This window comes from Spea bombifrons, chromosome 5 (genome assembly GCF_027358695.1).
Source record: "Spea bombifrons isolate aSpeBom1 chromosome 5, aSpeBom1.2.pri, whole genome shotgun sequence".
Classification (NCBI taxonomy): Eukaryota; Metazoa; Chordata; class Amphibia; order Anura; family Pelobatidae; genus Spea; species Spea bombifrons.
The window spans coordinates 23,055,343-23,068,833 of NC_071091.1; the positions used below are offsets into that span (position 1 = coordinate 23,055,343).

A 13,491-nucleotide genomic window follows, 5' to 3' on the forward strand; every position below is an offset into this window, starting at 1 on the left:
TTTTTTATTTTATATATATATATATATATATATTTTATCAAACGGTATATGAAACGGCAAACATACTGCTAATATCTAGAAAATGTGCTAATCATATGTCAGGTTTGGTGTCTGAAATCCCAGCATAAAATAAGGGACCGTGTGTGGGTTACAAGTTAAAATGACTAAACCAGAACAATCCATCCAAAATTCTGAATGTATGAACAGAATAATCGAACAATATTTTTCCTTCACTATGTAAATATTATTAGAGGCATCTCTATCCCAGTTGTAAATAGCGCTCACCTACCGTTTTCTTCTCTTTTATTGTAATTATTTGACTGCAAAGAGGATGCTAGGACCCTTTTCCACAGTAATGAATCCTTGCTGACCTGCAACAAATTCCAGAAAATATGCGTATGTTACACATCAATGCAGTGTGTAACATGTGTAACTGTGTATCGCCCAAACGCATGCACAATTATACATGCACTTCATGCACATAGCTCATAGATATAAATATGGACATATAGACAGACAGATTATATGAAAAATTTGAAAGACTCTAGTAGGAGGATTATAATCAATTATCAATCATTAACTTTTTTGTTTGCTCTGAGCTGCAGGTCAATTTAGGAACACTAAAAACCCATATACATATACATTCTGCATAATTATATTTGTAGACAATGTATTAGAGTGTTTGTACCACTGGAACTTGGAATTATTCCAGATGCATGTAAACTATTTATAGGCAAAGATGAAGATATGCAAACAATTAGACTGCATCATTAGGTTGATGTCATTACACACACAGGGTAATTTTGTGTTTACAAAAAGACCAGTTAGCCTTGTGTGTATGTATACATATACAATTTAGCAAAAAAAACATATAAATATGAAATAGATTTTCACTATACTAGTATAAAAATCACTACATGCAGCATAGACGGGACAGATGGTGCATTGTTTAAATAAAATGTACGGTAACAGCAGCAACATGTAAAAATGTATTTTTCGATAAAAAAGTGAAGTATAGTACATAAAAAATCAACTTGATCATATGCTGGTATTAGATTATAATTATATTCCCATATCGGTATGAATAAATATTTTTTTTAGTAAAACATTTAAACTACCCAAACAATTTGAAATAAAATTGTATTTTAAAACACAATGGAACCATTTGGAAAATGAGGTTTACAACGATATTGATACACAATAATATTAAAGTTGACTTAGAAGGATTGTGTATGCGTGGGCTCAAAGGATAGAAAAGGAATTATTTCAAGCCAAAAAAAATAGATATGAACGATATTAAGTGTTAAATGATTTTAGATATTCACCATAATAAAAAATCTTGCAAAAATGGAAAAAAAAACAAAATTATTTTTCGATATTTGTTTCCGTTTCATTTTTATGCTTGCATTTTTTTAACAATATAGCGTGTGGGCATATAGTTTGCACACACATACCTAATAAAAAATGAAACATAAATTAATATATTCTGAGAATTAGCAGCTTTTACCCATCATGTACTAGTTTTTAATTTAGTGAACTCATAAAGAGCAATATAATGAGAATGGTTGGGTTTCTTTTACTTACATATTTATTTCACAACTCTGTGATGAGGTTGCCCTTCATGTTTTGTTGTTACCTCTTTATTTTCAATTTAATCTGTAGATTTCAAAAGCCCTGTTACTCCTGATTGTGGTTTTTTTTATCATAAAGTACTAAGCCAAGACCACCACGCGTTATCTCACATACGACATTTAAACACTGCACTGCAAGATTTATGGCTATCTCAGTTAGCAATAAACAGCCAAATCTGCTCTTTTGAAACCCTTTTGTGTCCTGATTTTTTAAAGAGGCAATATCTCTGCACGCAAAGAAGAGTCTTTTTCGTTTCAATTGAATTTAGCACCTTTGAACAGATATTAAATAATATTATTAGTCAAAAAGCTCCTACCTATATAAAGATGATGTCAAAATCCCACCCTTGAGATGGCTTGTTCTTGTTGTTTTTCTTTCTAGTTTTGGTACATTTCTGCAACTTGTAAAATCAGTTTGTCTGCAAAAAATAAATGTGATTGCAAACTCAATTTAAGGAAGAAATATGTTTATTTAAACAATTTTTTTTTCGTCTTCATGATTTTCTTTGGAATCTATGTTTTTCCAAATAGCTTTTTTTGCAGGCTGCACTCGGGCTCCTTCGAAGTGACCGAGGAGTGACACTGTGCGCATTTTGTTTCCTATTAATCTTTCTCATTGACATTCTTTGTTAAGTAAGGAGGTTTGCAGTTCACCAGGCGACATTTTCATATTTGTTAGACTCGGTGACCTGAAGTTCACCTCGGCCTTGGACTTAGCTTTTGTAAAAGGTCCACTAAGTGTCTTTAAGACAGCAGGGAGTTTCTGCCAGGTCACTTCTTGTGACAGAAAATTAAGAATAAATAACATAAAAAGTACACATTAGAGAGGTTATGAAATGTATCACTCTTGTTGATTCTGAATCCGAGGAAACTCAAGTGACCTCATTGAAGAGGATTTTTGGTAAGGGGCATAGAGCGTTGCATAAACGTTTGTTTGTTACAATATTACAATATATAACATGATACAAGAGATGTTCATTTTGTTCACAATATCAACTTCTCTAAACGGCTTAAATTCCCTTCATTATGAGAAATCTGGAAACATTTATTTGTGATTAATTGTCATCCAGTAGGGCAATTGGAGTATTTATCTTATAAAAATAAACAATTAACTTCATAATTACTGCTCAATAAATAAAGTAGAAGAAATGTAAAATAGTATTAAAAATGAAACATAGAGCACTAGAACACAAAGGTGATGTGGATCGTTTGATTCATATGACACTTTGGTACACACAGTACAATCTCTTTCTAAAAACCCACCTGCTTCTATGGATCTTAATAGTACTTCGCAAAGGAAATGTTTTAATATTAGGAAAAATGCTAAATACAGATTTATGTAAGTTATCATGATATTAGAAAACACATGATTGTACTTATTATAGTTATAATTATATTTTTTGATCCTGTAGTCAAATCTGTTTTATCAGTGTAAGAAATCTAAAAATGTTACAGACTAAACAACTGACCAGAGTTTAGTTTTCTGAGTGCAGTCAAAGCGCAGTGTATCTATAAACGAAATAATGTGCTATATAATTGCGAAAGAAAGATTCCATATCTATTTCTCATTTTCCACTTCTCTTTAGTATCACAATTACAAGTATCCAAGTCTAACTGCTGCATATGGAACAACTTTATTCAAACGATCGAGCTTAGATCTCATCATGAAATACGACCCCAGCTATTGAAAAGAATCATTTTTCTATCCTTGCATATGTAATTAAGGTCACACAACCGCTAGAGTTCACCAGAAGTCCAGTCTAAGATGCTCGCGTAACTCAAACACGTTTTATCTTTTGTGCTGATAGGCAACATTTCCACTATAACATTGACATCTAACTTTGCCTGGATGGATGACTGAGACCAGCGCAAAAGTCTAAACTTTTGACCTCCTGCTTTTTGACCTACGGTTGTGCCCACCCAATCCACACATACACACACACACACATGCAAATCCCTTTTGCTTCACGTTACCTGTTTACACTTAAGATATTTGTTCAAAAGCAGATTCCATTTTATCTCCCATATTTAAAATGTATCATTGGGCTGTAAAAAAAAAAACCCCAAAACAACTATACAAATAAATAAATAAAATACCAAGCACGTTTCAGATACAAGTAAAATAGGCAGATTTCCCCTTTATGTGTCTGCATCTATGAACAGAACTAGGTCTTTATAATTGTAGCAAAAATAAACATTCTCTCGGTCAACCAATATTAACTGTTTATGTTTCGTTTTCATTTACTTGCCTGAAAAAAGTCAGTAACTTTAGTTTGGAAAAAAAAAGCAACTGTGTTGTCGGTGAACTTGGTCTGAAGCGAGCTCTGCTGGTGATTCTTGAGCTTTGCAGATTTATCTATTCTGCATTTACTTAACCTGGCGGTGAACTGAGAGAGCTGTGATTTGTTAAGCACTGACAGTCTTTACCTTAAGCAAGACTGTTCTACAGAATTGCAATTGTTTGAACAGCAACGTTGGGTAAATATTATTTTCAAAGCAGAAAATATAAAAAAAAGTTATAAAAAAGTTACACGAAATATATATATATCTATATATATATATATAGATATGTATGTATATACACACATACATAAACATTATTTTTATTGTTGTTGTTATTATTATTATTACATAAAAATGTGTCCCCTAAGTGTTTTTATACATTAAGTGGTATGTATTGGAAGAGAAAAGCAATGCTATCGCACCTGGAAGGAGATGCATTAACTTATAATAACAAGGCAGCCACATCTGGTTGATGATGGCAATGTTTATAAAACAAAAAGTGTGTCCTTTTTTTAAATTTTTCAAAAAAATCTTTTTTTTCCAACATAGATTTGGATACATTGTTTATATAACACTTTTAAAACTGGTCAAACATTGTTCTTAAAAAGGCCGGATATGAAATATGATAGTGTTAAAGGTTATGAAAAAATGATAACAAGGCTTAAAAGTAGTTTGTTTGAGTCATGGTTACGTTTTAAGTGCTGAGGAAATCAAGTCACAAACCACTGGTGTGATATTTGTGCCTATATATTGTAAATTAAATGCCTCAGCCTCTTTGAAAGTCATGTTCCAACCTGATAAAAGTATATTTTTTTAAAGAAATAAATCTTATAAGATAAACAGGGATATTTGTATTTTAATTAATTTTATAGTTAGGATCAGATACATTTCGGGAGGCACAGTAACACGTATGTATTGTGTCTAAAATGTTCTCGAGTGTACCTTCAAATATTTAATATTTACAAATTCCGAAACATAACCTATACAATCCACCCAGTTATAGTTTAACTTACATTTAAATAAATGAAAACATTACAATGTTAAAATGTGTAGCCTTCAAACACCAAAATACATTCTTTATGATATGTTTAAAAAGTATTCTCATGATAACATAAGAATATTAAAATTCAGTGGTCACTTCAGGGTTGAATAACGAATAAATTATTAAGTGTATTAAAATCACAGTTTAACTTTCTTTCCTTGCTGAATGTTAGGCATTTCAAACATAAGCATGACCTTTTGGACACAATAGGATGATACTGCATGCTTTGCCAAGAGACAAATCCAGATGTGGAAATCCCACAGTGAGATACAGTACTTCAATAAATCGTGGGGGATATGTGAAAAAGGAAAACCAAAAGAAAAGCATCAAATTTAACCACTACACCTAAGAAATGTATCATTTCACCGCATATTTTGTTTAAAGAAACTTCACAGACAGAAGCATTTCTGTTACATTTTAATGTACCAGCCAACAAGAGTAACATTTGGGGAATTTGAAATTTTTTTGTAAGAGTTTTTACTAAATAACCAAATAAACTGGCATTCTTATTGGCTTGCTAAAGTCATAGTGGTTTTGGGAAAAAAAAGAAACGTCTCATTTATATTGCAGGTCATATTTTATGCTAATTTGGATGGTTCAGAAGAAAGAAGATCAGTAAATAAGGAGGAAGCTTTCAAGTAACCAAATGTTTTCTACTGACACCAATAAAACTTTATAGCATGTTTGAACTCTTGTCAACTGATCACGGATACACTTCTCAGTTAACAATAACTACCATTTAAATACGATTCTATATTACATTACAAGAGTATTCAAGAGAAATAGTGCTCTTTGTTTCAGAGCAAATCAGAACGTAGCAAAAAGCAGGTTTGGTGTATAAAAGTATCCCCAAAACATTTTCTTTTTAGATCTGCGAAACGAAGGTAGGGTTTTCATCACCCCATTTTTTAGCACTGAATCTCAGACTACAGTTAAATCCGGTCATAAAGTTCATTGCTGGGTAATCACAGAACAGTGCGAATTGCACTTAAAAAGAATGTTTAGTTTAACACACAGCTGTGGCCTATCCAGATTCCTCTCTAAAACAGAAATTGAGAATCATAACATATCCTTTGGTTATTTGGAAGTGGGTGATTTTTCCTTACAATCTGCTTTGAGGATTGGAACAGCTGTTCTGAAATAACCCACTTTCGTTTTTTGGGGTAGATAAGAATCTTGTTACAGAAAAAGGAGTTTTTTAAGGTAAGTACAGATCTTATGTAGCACTCAAGGAAACCTGTTCATTAGTTCGCTAAAAAAAAACTTCATTTCTGTTTAGTCACAAACAGCTCATCTAGAATCGCCCCTGAAAATACACTCTGGCTGGACCATGGATGAACAATATCAAATAATTCACAGGCTAAGGTTTCAAAGTTAGCAGTTAACTAGATTGTTTCGATTAGATGTAACAATAAGTTCACTAATTATAGTTGGTACCAGTATCATAAATTAGCATTAGGCCTTTCAGTTGTGTATGTCTAAATTCGTTTTCAGACTGACCTGTTGTTATCTTACCCTGACCAGTTTGTTAACATATTATTTATTCATTTAAACTTAAATTACTTATACACTCAACAGGGAAGAATTAACATGTGCATAAAACTTACCTTCACATGCAATCTGATCATAAGAGTGAGTGAACTGGATAAGGCTTCTCTTATGTTTAATGGGTGCTGTCCTCAAGTCTTACATGCCCTACTAAAAGCCAAATGATGTCCAGCATCAGTGAGATTATATCATATGTGCTATATAATGTTGGACGTCTACTCCCCAAAACCATAAAACTTAGTTTAATAGCCCCACGTGACATTTTATAGCCAGTGAGCCTATCTGTCTGTGCTATGGAGGATTTTACGATCTAATTCATAGACAAAACCCTATTCATTTGGCATCCAAATGTCACATAGCCGGAACTAGGGCTTATAAAGTTTACTGTCATATAACTTAGGGAAGGCAAGAATGTAAGCAGTTAGCAAAGGATCCCTTTCATTTCCTTTACAAGATGAGAAGAGTTAGCCATCCAAGCTAAGGTGAGGTAAGTACAACCTAAAGGTTTTGGGGAAAGTTTAGGTGCCCTGTGTGGCTTCAAAAGTTGTAATAAGACGTCGTCTTAATTTCACAAATGCAGTTTAACTGGGAATAGTAGAGTTAACAGTAGTCATACCAAGTGGATTTTCATTTACAGTTTTCAAAGTGAAATTTTATTTACCACATTGCACCCAATACTGATATTTCAAGTAAGTGGACACCACAGATAGCTCTCCTGATGAAATTATTGTCTTGAAACATGGCTTTCACAAATCAATATGAATCCAATCAGCATGCACAACACAGTCCAAAAACTTTTTCTCTAATGATAAATAAAACATTATTTTCAGTAAAAAGTTTATTTTTTTTTTTCTTTTACTTCCAGTCATGTTGTTTGGAAAAAAGGAAAACATTTACAAAGGGAAAAAATAAAGTTTATCAATTGCTTTAACAGCCAAGCTTGACTACATTCTTAACTTTATGAACAAAACACATATTAACGTACACGAAGCTGAGACCACAGCCACCTTTAGGAAATCGTGCAGAGAGACAGGGTACACAAAAGGAACAGCTAGGACAGAGTGCTTGGGATAACAGTTTCTGTAATATGTTTTTTACTACTCACCACAAGATCACAGGATAAACTGGATTGAACAAGTTACCTCTACAACATAGTTATTTTTCACGGGAATTCTAGATAGTTTAGTGAAATTTGTTGGCATTCAGGCATAATCACGCATTACGAACACATACTGAGTTTGTCAATCCAATGCAACACAGAACATTTGTAATAAACATTATTTTACAGTTACTTCAAGTAACAGAGAGCGCTTTACATAGTCAAATAAGTTAAAACATTTAATTTTCAAGACATTGCCATTCGAAACAAAACATTTACATAAAGCATTTTATTTGTAGCAATTTTAACCAAATAAAGGCTCCTGGCTAGACTTTAAAGGAGAACAATAACAAGGGGTCTTCACAGAAGTCACAGGGAAGAGTTCTAGAAAGTCGTGGTGACAATATACATATTTAACTAATACTGAGTCAGTACTTATTTCATTGATTATAGGTTTATGGGCGGAATGCTCCACCAGCTGCTGCCATGCTCATACTTTTCAGTTTGTTGTCCTTTTTCCATTTCATCCTTCTGTTCTGAAACCAGATTTTAATTTGTCTCTCAGAGAGGCAAAGAGCATGTGCTATTTCAATTCTCCTTCTGCGGGTCAGGTATCTATTGAAATGAAATTCTTTTTCCAGCTCCAGGGTTTGATAGCGGGTATAGGCTGTCCTAGCTCTTTTCCCCTCTGGTCCCCCTATATTATCTGCAGAAAAATAACATTGTAATATTAAATATTAATTCCACGAATACAAAAAAAAAGAAAGAATCAATATATAAGAAAATAGCCAACATATATGACGTCACATGACTGCATATTGGCAAGCGTTATCAAATAAAATAAATAAATTCGGTGTAAATAGTAGCATAGGCAGTTATGGAATATGCATTTTCCGAAATGTATGTATTTAGCAATACCATTTTAAAAAAACATCCCGTAGTTTATACAGATGGGAATAAATGTGTCCTATATTTTTAAATGGCTATATCAAGTTGCCAATTTGGAATCTTAAATTAAGCATTTCTAAAGCATAAATCATAATTTAATTGCAAATGCTTACATGTGCTTATTACTGACACAATTCAGTTAGACAAAAAACTAAAAATAAATTGTTGTCCAAGCTGCAAATATTTTAAACACTGGGAAATAGTTAAAAATATCTATGGGCATCACTGGCATGGGTAAGTTGCCATTAGGATGGACGCCCCCTTGCCATTAACAGACATACAGCTCTGTTCTATATTTTTATGCATTCCTACTTACAGGCGGCAGTAAAACAATAATCATTTTTATTTACCATGACTTATGTGCAGTTTTCTCATCCAGGGGTAGATCTGGGGCTGGACTGACGGAGCAGGGCTCTGGCCATTCTGTGAACTTGCCTGGTCGCTGCTAGCTGGTGTGTCATCCTCAGCACCAGAAGAAGTACCAAGCCCTTCTCTGTTTATGTGGGAGCTGTTGTTATTGCTTTTGTTGCTGGCATTGACCGTGGTGGTGTTGTTTGAGTTAGTTATAGAGTTTTTCACCCCTTGGTGACTCTCGCTGACAGGCGAAGTGGCCACAGAAGCACAAGGGAGAGGGTCAGGTGGAGGAGAATGTGAAGACGTTGCAGGTTGGTTATACCTTGGCTCTGATGATGAAGTTGGGTTGGATGGATAATTTCTTGCTCTGTCATTGGCACTAAAGTGGTTGGAAGCTGATCGTCCAACGCTAAGATCCATGCCATTGTAGCCGTATCCGTACCTGCTGGAATGCATGCTCGCTGAATCCCTGTATTGCTCGCTCACCGAGCTGTGATCTCCATAATTATGTAACTGGTAGTCCGGGCCATTTGGATAGCGACCGCAAAATGAGTTTACAAAATAAGAGCTCATTTGTTTTTTGATATGTGTGCTTGATTTGTGGTTCTTGGTCGTTTTGTGCGTCTATAGCACCCTTGCACAATTTATGATGAATTATGGAAATGACTGGGACATGTACTTGGTTCCCTCCTACGTAGGCACCCAAATATGGGGTACGACTTGATATCACGTGCTTTTGTTGTCCAGTCGTAAATCCTGCCTGATGACCTCTAGAGGTAAACTGGTGTACTAGGGGGGAGCTGGGAGGATGCTAAGTGGAGCGAGCATTTCATGCGCGGGCCCGACTCTTGCAGCACAATTTTAGTCAGACTCTAGCGCCACCGTATGGACAGTTAGCTGCCATTGCAGTCTCCAACAGCAAGCTATAGGGAATGCAGGGCCGGGGTCGAATTGAGGTTACATCCCATTACAGGAAAATTATTGCATTCCCCTCACAGCTCCATTAGTGAATACCAAATGTACCGTCTCACAGACACAGTTCACGAAAAAAGCACATTAATACCGAAAAAAATGCATAAAGGGTGCTGCCCGGTCATATCTCCCAAAATATGTTTTTTTAAGATATATACATGTATATTCTTATTTTATTCGCGATGTTTGTGATATCTAATTTATTGCTTGTATACTAGCAATAATTATCGACCGGTTTTTGTTGCCAAACGTCGATACGAATAAGCAGAAACATTACAGACAGCGCTATTTATCTAAAAAAATAAGCATTAAAGGGTTGTAGATGTTAGCATATTAGGTTTTATTTCCTATTCGAGTGGTCATTTAAAACGTATCATTTTTTATAAAACTGCGTGCGAAAAGACAATTCTGTGCAATACAGCAGGGTGTGTCTGTCTTCTCATATTCTGAATAAGAATATCATCCGTACCTATAAGCAGGGAATATCTCCAAATGTTGTTTCTTTTTTGTTTTCAATTTAACAATGTATTTGAAATAAGCAAAAGAAACTCTTTTCAGTAGACAAGTTGAATATTTTTAAAAACATTGAGCAAGTCATCACATTTTTAATCCGTATTTCCCCTTTGATTTAATGGACTCGTATTGTTACCTTAAAAATATTAACTGGCTCCAGAGTTTTCTGATTATTCATAATTCCAGTGAAGCTGACATTCACATTTTCTGCAGAGACAGGGACAAAAACAGGATGACTTCAGATTTCCGTTTCAGTTTTTTTTTTTCTAGAATTTTCCCCCATAGCATATACTTCATCTCCTCCGGATAGTTCAGTTTATAGAGCAGACTATGTAAAAATGTCTGAGGGGAAATCTACTATCATCCGAACCCAGATTCTTGATTTGACTTGCAGGACATAGTGCACTTAGGTATGACTACAATTTTCCTGAAAAGAAACTGCTGTAAGCACATACTTACAGTACAATATTTCAAGATGTACACGACCAGCCTTTGTTATGCATTTGCATTTTAAATTAAAATCATGTACAGCTTGAACTAGTAAGTAGATTCTCATATATTAAGAAATCCACGCTGTGCATAAATAATGGGAAGGGCCAAGTTTATCTATCTATCTATCTATCTATCTATCTATCTATCTATCTATCTATCTATCTATATATCTATAGATATATATATAGATAGATAATAAATAGATAGATAGATAGATAGATAGATATGAAAAAAGTCACAGTACGACTTTAGGATTCGTGAAGGGGAGGCCTGATGACTGATTTTAAGTGTTACTTTGCTCCTCCGACTTGTCCTCTGTTGGGTCGCTGTTAGGCTGTGTTGAATTTATGAGTTTGCTTTCTTTCTTCCACTTCATCCTCCTGTTTTGAAACCAGATTTTAATTTGTCGTTCAGTTAAACAAAGGGCATTTGCGATCTCAATTCTCCTCCGTCTTGTCAGATATCTATTAAAATGAAATTCTTTTTCCAGTTCTAAAGTCTGGTATCTGGTGTAGGTTTGTCTTCCTCTCCTGCCGTGGCTTCCATAAGCTGCACCTGAAACATTGGAACAAAAGAATATTATCCCCCTTTCTTTGGATTGGCAGAAAAACAAGAGATTGATTTTAAAAAAAAATGGTATATCTATTAAATCAATAGAAAGTTTTATATATATATATATATATACATGCTACCTTCTACTGATCTAAGATATATTTTTAACACTGATAATATATACGTATATGTATATAATTGTCAGTATATGTATATAATTATTCTTATAGAGAAAAGAGAAATTTAAACGAGGATGGATACACTATTACCTCCCGCAATTTGCATTTTACCTCTGTATTTATTTTCAGTTCGTTTGGAAAATATTTATACATTTTGTTTTCGGTTACAGTAATTATTTTGTATCAGTTTATACATATAGATAGATTGATAGATAGATCTATATATATATATATATATATATATATATATATATATATATATATACTACCTTTAACTTATCTAACCATTATTAAAACATATATATTCATACACCAGAGGTGTAGATGCACACGTATATGTGTGTGTGTAGGTGTGCGTTATATATTTGTATGTAAGAAATATTGTAGACATTTACCTGTGCATGAGTTTAATCTCTGCATCCACGGGTAGACAGGGCTGCTGTACTTCCGGTCAGTGGCTTCCTCGTGCAGCATTTTGCTCTGAATATTCGCGGATTTGTATTGCTGTTCTGCAGAGAAATGAAGGTATTCCCCACCGTTACCCCTCTGCTTGGCCCCATATGGGGAGAGGCTGCTGGTGCTGTCCTTGTCCGAATAGAAACAAGACGTCCCATAGTCATAGGTGTTTCGATTGCAGGCAATTACTGTGTTAGATTGTTGATAAAAGCATGGTGATGGATAAGTTTTCTCTTGTAGAGAAGACGTCCCAAAAGAACCCGGAAAATGCCTCAATGCATCATAACTTGATGAGTAGAGGGGGATCTGCCCCACCAACGAGTCCTGGCCATTAGGCAGGTTCCCAGTAAAAGTGCTATTCACAAAGTAGGAACTCATTTGCTCTGCACTCTCTAGTACTGTGATTTGTTGTGTATTAGTACATCTGCCTATAACTATTAGTAGTCATCGAACTGGTTTGTTTCTGGATGGCCGAGCGCCAAAAGCGACAGAGGCAAATATAAGCAGCTGATCATTCAGTAGCCAATAGGAGCAAGTTATGATGGTGCTCCCTAGGGACTGGGGACTGAGCCAGCAAACTTCCCAATAACACACAGCTTCTCAGGCACAGATATAACACTAACATACACAACATGTTACAGGGGATATTCTCCCACATTTTTTTCATCCTACGTTTTTTCGTCCGTGTGTACTGTGACATCAAATATCAACTATATTTAGAAATATAAAATAATTCATATAGTCTTACACACCTAGACAGAGTTTATAGTCCCCACATGTACACAATAACATTCCAAATGTTCTATTTTTCCAGGACAGAACCCTATATATGATAGCTCTAAATAAAACAAATTAAGATAAAACAATTTACATCCCATCGAACAAAATTCCCAGGGAATAAAGTTAACGAATTGTTACATTTAGTACCGTAATCTCATGTGTGTGGAAACAGATCGGCTGTAGGTTTACATATATATAGGTACACAAATGTACTGGCATGTATACATATTATCTATCTATGTATCTATCTATCTATCTATCTATGTATCTATCTATCTATCTATCTATCTATAGATAGCTAGCAAAAAAAAAACAAAAGCAAACACTCTGCACGTCAAAGGGTTAAATGCGTGTCTGTACATGTATTAATTATACTGAATTTCATTACATATTTACTATAAAGTTACACCCTACTGTCTATGTATACTAGTCTTAACTCTCATAATAAGTAGTATGAAATACCTTACAAAATCAAATATACCAAACAATTTATCAATACCAAACGTTATATTTGATACACTTCTCTCCTCACAGGATTGTAATGTTTGTATGCAGAACCCACGCTGCAGTTTTGTACATACCACGTAAAAATCATTCATTAATTAATTACAAAACCTTTCATCTCTCGATAAATACCATTTA

The 13,491-nt window shown here is 34.3% G+C and overlaps 3 protein-coding genes across 5 annotated transcripts in view; all 3 read right to left on the minus strand.

Moving 5' to 3' along the window:
* The window catches only part of HOXA3 (homeobox A3), a 36,725-nt gene that overhangs the window by 20,924 nt on the left and 2,310 nt on the right, over positions 1-13,491 (minus strand). The window contains exon 2 of one of the 3 annotated variants that reach the window (XM_053468160.1): positions 290-371. The exons of 1 other annotated variant lie outside the window; for it this stretch is intronic. The gene's annotated coding sequence lies outside the window, so the exon portion shown is untranslated. Of the gene's footprint in view, positions 1-285; positions 372-13,491 lie in introns of all 3 variants that reach the window. One more of the 3 variants, XM_053468161.1, reaches the window with a different exon arrangement.
* Positions 48-12,647, minus strand: HOXA6 (homeobox A6). Its single transcript, XM_053468169.1, has 5 exons — positions 12,009-12,647; positions 11,177-11,437; positions 10,527-10,597; positions 1,949-2,050; positions 48-371 (listed from the first exon to the last, which is right to left on the minus strand). Exons 1-4 carry the CDS (start codon positions 12,445-12,447, stop codon positions 2,042-2,044), a joined length of 780 nt encoding a protein of 259 aa, XP_053324144.1. The 5' UTR covers positions 12,448-12,647; the 3' UTR covers positions 48-371; positions 1,949-2,041.
* HOXA5 (homeobox A5) lies at positions 7,129-10,156 on the minus strand. Its single transcript, XM_053468168.1, has 2 exons — positions 8,902-10,156; positions 7,129-8,309 (listed from the first exon to the last, which is right to left on the minus strand). The coding sequence occupies exons 1-2, from the start codon at positions 9,476-9,478 to the stop codon at positions 8,059-8,061; spliced, it is 828 nt and encodes a 275-aa protein (XP_053324143.1). The 5' UTR covers positions 9,479-10,156; the 3' UTR covers positions 7,129-8,058.

Excerpts from the sequence above, each read along its gene's own strand:
- HOXA5 (XM_053468168.1), bottom strand. The coding sequence starts at position 9,478 with ATGAGCTCTTATTTTGTAAACTCATTTTGCGGTCGCTATCCAAATGGC. Across the intron at positions 8,310-8,901 it reads AAAACTGCACATAAGTCATG|ATAATATAGGGGGACCAGAG; the intron begins GTAAATAAAAAT and ends ATTTTTCTGCAG.
- HOXA6 (XM_053468169.1), bottom strand. The coding sequence starts at position 12,447 with ATGAGTTCCTACTTTGTGAATAGCACTTTTACTGGGAACCTGCCTAAT. Across the intron at positions 11,438-12,008 it reads GAGATTAAACTCATGCACAG|GTGCAGCTTATGGAAGCCAC; the intron begins GTAAATGTCTAC and ends CCAATGTTTCAG. Across the intron at positions 10,598-11,176 it reads GGACAAGTCGGAGGAGCAAA|AAAATGTGAATGTCAGCTTC; the intron begins GTAACACTTAAA and ends CTGTCTCTGCAG.